This window comes from Hyaena hyaena, unplaced genomic scaffold, assembly GCF_003009895.1.
Source record: "Hyaena hyaena isolate Hyena2069 unplaced genomic scaffold, ASM300989v1 scaffold_7, whole genome shotgun sequence".
Taxonomy (NCBI): Eukaryota; Metazoa; Chordata; class Mammalia; order Carnivora; family Hyaenidae; genus Hyaena; species Hyaena hyaena.
In genome coordinates this window covers 5,256,584-5,263,997 of record NW_024080639.1, presented here as the reverse complement: position 1 = coordinate 5,263,997, position 7,414 = coordinate 5,256,584, and the positions used below count along the sequence as shown (strand labels likewise).

Below are 7,414 nucleotides of genomic sequence, written 5' to 3'. Positions count from 1 at the left end.
ATGGAAAGGCAAAAGGTCCAGAATAGCCGAGTCAATACTGAAGGAAGAACAAAATTTGAGGACTGACACTGCCCAAGTCTAAGACGTACCATGAAGCAGCAGTAATCAAGACAATGTGGTATTGGTGAAAGAACAAATAGAGCAATGGAACAGAACTGAGAGCCCAGGAACAGACGCACATAAATACAGCCAACTGATCTTTGGCAAAGGAATTATATAATGAAGAAAAGATAGTTTTGAGTTCAACAAATGGTTCTGGAATAACTACATATCCACGTACAGAGAAATGCAACACAGACCTTACACATTCACAAAAATTAACTCAAAATGGATCACCAATTTAAATGTAAAATGCAGGGGCTCCTAGGCGGCTGAGTCCCTTAAGTGTCCGACTCTTGATTTCCCCTCCAGTCATGATCTAATAGTTCCTGAGTTCAAGCCCCACATCTAGCTCCTCATTGACAGTGCAGAGCCAGTTTGAGATTCTCTCTCTCTCCTTCTCTCTGTGCCCCTCCCTTGCAAACTCACTCTCTCAAAAATAGACTTTTTAAAAAAAAATCATTAAAAAATAGATAACTGTAAAGTGCAAAATTATAACACTCCTAGAAGGTAACATAGAAGAAAACCTAGAGGACCCTAGGAATGGTGATGACTTTTTATTTTTTATTTTTTTTTAATGTTTATGAGAGAGAAAGAGGGAGGGAGGGTGCAAAGCAGGGTGTGCATTGTCATCCAGAGCCCGAAGGGGGGCTCAAACTCACAAACTATGAGATCATGACTTGAGCCGAATTCAGATGCTTAACCAACTGAGCCACCCGGTGCCCTGAGCATCTGACTCCTAATCTCGGCTCAGGTCATGATCTCACAGTTTATGAGTCTGAGCCCCCCATCAGGCTCTGCACTGACAGTGCAGAGTCCACTTGAAATTCTCTCTTGCTTTTTCTCTCCCCCTACCCCATTCGTGCTTGCTCTCTCTCGTAATAAATAAACTTAAATAAGCAAATACATAAGGTACAATCCATGAGAGAAATAATTTATAAGCTGATTTCATTAAAATTAAAAACTCTGGTCTGTGAAGGATGATGTCAAGAGAATGAGAAAAGGCAAAGACTAGGAGAAAATCTTTGCAAAAGACACATTTGATAATGACTGTTAACAAAAGTTTGCAAAGAACCCTTAAAAGTCAACAAGGAAATGAACAACCCAATTAACAAGGGGGCCAGAGACGTTACCAGACCTCTCACCAAAGAAGCACACAGGAAATAAATACATGAAAAATGCTCTATCACGCTTCCTGATTTGGGACTATATCGCAAAGCTGTGTCATCAAAACAATATTGTACTGTCATAACTACTGACATATAGACCAATGGAACAGGATAAAGAGCCCCCAAATAAACACATATGTATATGGTCAACTAATATTTGACAAAGGGGCCAAGAATATTGAATAAGGAAAGAATAGCCTCTTTAATAAATGGTGTTGGGAAAACTGAATATTCACATGCAAAAGAATGAAACTGGACTACTCACAAAAAATAACTCAAGATGCATGAAAGACTTAAATATAAGACCTGAAGCCATCAAACCCCTAGAAGAAAATGTAGGGGCAAAATTCCTTGGCATTGGTCTTGGCAACAAGTTCTTTGGACATGACATCAAGAGCACAGAGACAAAAGCAAAAATAAACAAGCGGGACTACATCACACTGCAAAGCTTCTGCACAGCAAAAGCTGTGAGGGGCCCTGAGGGGCCCCTGGGTGGCTCAGTCGGTTAAGCAGTTAAGCATCTGACTCTTGATTTCAGCTCTGGTCATGATCTCACGGTCTGTGAATTTGAGCCCCTCATCAGGCTCTGTGTTGACTGCACGGAGCCTGCTTGGGATTCTCAGTCTCCCTCCCTCTCTCTGCCCCTCCCCCATCTGCACACACACTCTTGAAAATAAATCTTTAAAAAACCACAATGAGATGTCACCTCATACATCATGTTAGAATGGCTATTATCAAAAAAGTAAGAAATAACAAATGTTGACAGGATGTGGAGAAGAGAGGTCCCTTGTGCACTGCTGGGGGGAATGTAAATTGGTGCAGCCACTATGGAAAACAGTATGGATGTTCCTTAAAACATTAAAAATAAAACAACCACGGGATGCAGCAGTCCCACTTTGGGTATATATCTGAAGGAAATGAAATCACTCATCTCCAAGAGGCATCTGCACCCCTATTTTCATTGCACTGTTATTCATACCAGCCAATAGCCAACCGATGTCCACTGGCGAATGACCAGATAAAATGTGATATATATAATATAGATGATGTAACATTCCATATATATTGGAATATTCCATATAGATAATGGATACTACTCAGCCATAAAACAGAAGGGAAAATGTGCAATTGGCAACAATATGGATGAAACTTGAGGGTGTTATGCTAAGAAATCAATCAGACAAAAACAAAGTCTGTACAATCTCACGTATAATATGAACTGTAAAAATGCCAAATTCAGGAAGAGAGAGGAGACTGGTGGCTCCCAGGGTCTGACAGTTGAAGGAAATGGTAACTATTGGTCAAAGGGTACAAACTTCTACTTATGAGTAAAATGTGAAGATATATGTATAGCATGGTGACTATAATTAACAATAGTGTATTGAAAGTTGCTAAGAGAATGGATCTTAAATGTGCTCACCACACACACACACACACACACACAAAGGTAACAGCGGGAGATGATGGATGCGTCAACTAATCTTATTATGGTAAACATTTCACAATATAATACATGTATCAAATCATCATGTTATACACCTCAAACTTACACAGTGTTATATGTCAGTTATATCTCAGTAACGCTGGGAGAAAAAAACAGATGCCCTACATCCTATGTTATCGGGGGAATGCAAATTAAAACAATGAGATACCACTACACATTTAGAAGAATGCTTGTGGGAATGCAAAATGGCACAGCCACTTTGGAAGGCAGTTTGGCAGTTTCCTACCAAACTAAACATAAGCTTACCATAAGACCCAGCAACCATGCTCCTTGGTATTTACCCAAAGGAGATGAAAACTCTTGTCCACACAAAACACACACAGATGTTCATAGCAACTTTATTCAGAATTACTAAAACTTAGAATCAACCAAGATGTCCTTTAGAAGGTGAATGAATAAATCAACATCCAGACAATGGAATATTATTGAGCACTACAAAGAAATGAGCTATCAAGTCATGAAAAGACATGGAGGAAACTTAATGGAGGAAACTTATCAAGTGAAAGAAGGTAAAAAAGAAGGAAACATATCAAGTGAAAGAAGCCAATCTGAAAGGCTACATAGTGTATGACTCCAAGTACATGAAGTTCTGGAAAATGGCAGAATTATGGAGACAGTAAAAGGACTGGTGGTGGTTAGGGGTTTGGAGGATGGAAGGAAGGCTGAGTAGGCAGAGCAAAGGTGAATTTTAGGACAGTGACACTACTCTGTATGATACTATAATGGCAGATACATGCCATTACATATTTGTCCAAACTCACAGAATGAATGTACAACATCAAGCATGAGCCCTAGGGGCACCTGGGTGGCTCAGTCAGTTGATCATCTGACTTCGGATCAGGTCATGATCTCATGGTTCATGGGTTCAAGCCCCCTCTGTGCTGACAGCAGCAGGCCCACTTTAGATCCTCTGTCCCCTTCTCTCTCTGCCCCTCCCCCGCTTGCACACCATCTCAAAAATAAGCATAAAAAAAAGTGCGCCCTAATGTAAACTATGGATTTTGGATGATAATTATGTGCCAATATAGGTTCATCGGTGTTATTCACACTGTACTGTAACAAATGCACCACTCTGCTCCAGGATTTTGATAGTGGGGAAGGCCGAATATATGTGGGGGCAGGAGGTATATGGGAAATGTACCTTCTCGATTTTGCTATGAACCTAACATTGATCTAAGAACTAAAGTCTATTTATTTATTTAAACTTTTTTTTAATGTTTATTTTTGAGAGAGAGACAGAGTGCGAGCAGGGGAGGGGCAGAGAGAGAGGGAGACACAGAATCCGAAGCAGGCTCCAGGCTCTGAGCTGTCAGCACAGAGCCCAACGCAGGGCTCGAACTCACGAACTGCAAGATCATGACCTGAGCCAAAGTCTGACACTTAACCAACTGAGCCACCCAGGCGCCCCTAAAGTCTATTTAAAACAACAATAAGAGCAAGCATTTGTGTCACCTAGTCCTTGACTCAACTGGGCTCAGCCGGGGAGTTCTCAGGGCCTGGTGAGTAATTGCCCTCAGATGGCAACGCGCTGGAGTCATCTCCGGGGCCTCCTCGTGTGTGGCACCTTAGGCTGGCTGGACCTCGGCAGGGATCGTCAGGCCACACAGCCACATGTGGCCGCTCCATCGACCGGGAGCTTCCTTGAAGCATGGTGGCCCCGTTTCAAGAGTGAGCTCCCCCAGGCAGGGAGGAAGAGGGACCAGGGGGAGCTGGCAGAAGCTTCCTGACCTACCTCCAGAAGGCACGCAGAGTGGCAAGGTCGTATTACAAGAGCACACAGGATGGGAGACTGTCGTGGCTCTCTTTAGAAAATAACACCTGCCACACGGACCTCCTCCTGGTATGACTCCAAGGGCGGCTGGGAATTGGTCACACTCGCGCTTCCCGCCTGCCCCCTGAGAACCGTGTGTGGACTGTCTACCTGCCTCCAGCGCAGGCGCGTCAGCTCACCAGCACTCATGTCCTCCCAAGGAGGACCCCCGCTCTTTTCCAGATGAAGACACTGGAGCTGGCGCAGGCCAGAGCTCACGCGCCTCTGCTGCCTTACCCTGATGTGGCCTTGCCCTGAGCGCGAGGCCATTCTCCTCTAACCCGGCTGCGCTCTGCCTCACCTGCTCTGAGCAGGGGCCAGCCGCCTCCTTGGGTCCCTGCGCCCCCTCTGCTTTGCCTGGGCTCCCCAGCATCCCACCCTGCACTGTCTGGCCCCCTGCCCGGCGCTCACTTCCCGTCTTGGGCCTGGTAACCGCAGCCCCTCGCTCAGAGCCAGGGCACCCAGGCTCATTGCCTCTCATGCCAGGCGTGATCCCAGCCGGAGCTCTGCTCACGGGCAGGTGCCCCACCGTCCCTCCCTCCGCACGAGCTGCTGTGTCCTCACCATGCGCTGGCTTCCTCTCAAAAGCCCTTCTGCCAGTGACCACGTGTCAGCCAGGCCCCCGGTACATGGTAAGGCAGCGGTAAGCCATCTGCGTGCATGCATGTCCTCACGCAGGGCTGCGAGCTTCAGGGGGACAAGGACATGCTTGGTAGCCTGCCGCACCTCCTGGCACTCACACGCACTCAGCTACTGAATTAACGGGCAGTAAAGGAATGGACAAATGAATGGACAAAGGTCTTAAGAACCGAGGCTCCTCTGTCCGCCTGGTAAGGGAAGAAGAGCTACCTCCAACCCCAAGCCCACCTCCCACAGATCGTTTCCAACTGGGCCAAAACCTGCGAGCCGCTTCCTTCAAGGTTTAAAACTGTGGACTTGGCAGAGCTGCCTCCCTCCTCTTTACCCCGTGCCACCCCCACCCCTGTCTCTACTTACCCCCCACTGTCATCCCCACCTGGCTACAGCTCAGCCACTCGGCGGCCAAGTGGAAGTCATCTTGCAGCTCGGATTTTAAAAGTTAATGTTTGCTTCTTAGGCATGCATATAATGAACACTTTGAAATTAAAAAGAAAAGAGAGAGAGAAGGAAAGAAATAAGAAAATATACAGAATGAAATTCACACATATCGCTATGACATAATTACTATGAACATTTCTGTATGTTTTCTTTCAGCAGTTTTCAAAGCATAAATATTTTACATGGTTGAAAGCGTACTGCTTACGTACATTGTAACCTATTTGTTCAAAGCATTTTAGCATAAATACTATCATTAAATTCACACCACAAATTTAATTCGAACGTGTGTTAATGGCTGCCTAATATTCCATCTCATGAATAAGCCACAATCTAAGCCATTCTCCCAGAGCGGGTCATCTGTTTGGCATCTCACTTTTTCATGTGACACTGTGAGTAAGGCATGGGCTTTGCAGTCTGTCACCCAATATACACCCTTCTTTTGGCCAAAAAATACCCAAAACCATGACAGAATCCAAATCCCAGGGAGCCCCTCCTGCCTCCCAGCGTGACACAGGCACGGGAGGCCTTGTCCCCCAGCTCCAGGGGGGACATGTGACTGAGGCCTGACCAATCAGCGTCTTCATCCCTCTGGCCACAGTGATTGGGTCCGCAGGGAGCATGTGACCCAGTCAGAGCCCAAGACTCAGATCTGGACGCTGTCAATTCTCGCGGAGAGGCCTCCTCATTCGCTGGTGGTTAAGGGGAAGGTCTGGGAGCTGCCGGCCGGCGGGCATCTTGCCGGGAAGAGACGAGCACATAGCAGCACGCGAAGCCCTGGATCCAGCTGTGCCTAATGCCGCCTCTTCTTTTTTCTTTTCTCTTTAAAATTAAAAAAAAAAAAGTTTTATTTATTTCTGAGAGACAGAGAGAGACAGCGTGAGCAGGGGACGGTCAGAGAGAGAGGGAGACACAGAATCTGAAACAGGCTCCAGGCCCTGAGCTGGCAGTCAGCACAGAGCCCAACGTGGGGCCTGAACCCAGGAACCGTGAGATCATGACCTGAGCCAAAGGCAGTCGCTTAACCGCCTGAGCCACCCAGGCGCCCCTCTTCTTTATTCTTTAATCACAGGAGCTAATAAGTTCCCATTCAGTCAATTTGAGTTGGTTTTGTTTTGTTTTTTTTGGCGAGTGTCCATCCTTCTCTCACTTCCTCCCTTCCTCCCTCCCTCCCTCCCTCCCTTCCTGAGAGACAGAGACAGAGCGTGAGCAGGGGAGGGGGAGAGAGACACACACACAGAATCCCAAGCAAGCTCCACGGTGTCAGCTCAATCTCACCATCCCTCAGATCATGACCTAAGCAGAAATCAAGAGCCCGATAACTGACTGAGCCACCCAGGCGCCCCTAAAGTGCAGTGTTTTTAAAGCTCCTAATAGGCACTGAAGATTAGTTACCAGGCACTCTGACGATTGATCCTCCCTTCCCGAGTAGGGAAAGATGCGCTCGGAGCTCCCCGCGTGCCCTCTACATGTCTGGAAACAACCACGTTGGAATGGGCACAACACTCACCGTCCAGCCGCCCAGCTGGTAGTGATGAGCCGGGCAGCCGACACGTGGGGCTGAGGGGGTGGGGGGAGCCCGCAGCGCTGGGGATTGCTTCCAGGTGGACCTTGAAGCAATGCCTGGGTCCCAGTATAATAAGAGACACCAAAGGCAGGCAAACAGGGTCTGTACCAGAAAGTGACAGCTCCCAGAAACCACTCACCAAGTCCTCCTGGGCTAACAATCCCAAATCGTGCCCCTGACCCGACCCAAGA

At 46.9% G+C, this 7,414-nt stretch overlaps 1 protein-coding gene across 2 annotated transcripts in view; it reads right to left on the bottom strand.

Moving 5' to 3' along the window:
• Positions 1–5,945: 5,945 nt before the first annotated feature.
• LOC120238446 (nuclear receptor coactivator 5-like) overlaps positions 5,946–7,414 on the bottom strand; it is a 66,055-nt gene continuing 64,586 nt past the window's right edge. For both annotated transcript variants that reach the window (XM_039242221.1, XM_039242201.1), the window contains exon 10: positions 5,946–6,478. Coding sequence is in view for 1 of the 2 variants with exons in the window: in XM_039242201.1 (XP_039098132.1) it covers positions 6,450–6,478 (29 nt within the window). In the remaining variant the exon portion in view is untranslated. The remainder of the gene's footprint in view (positions 6,479–7,414) is intronic.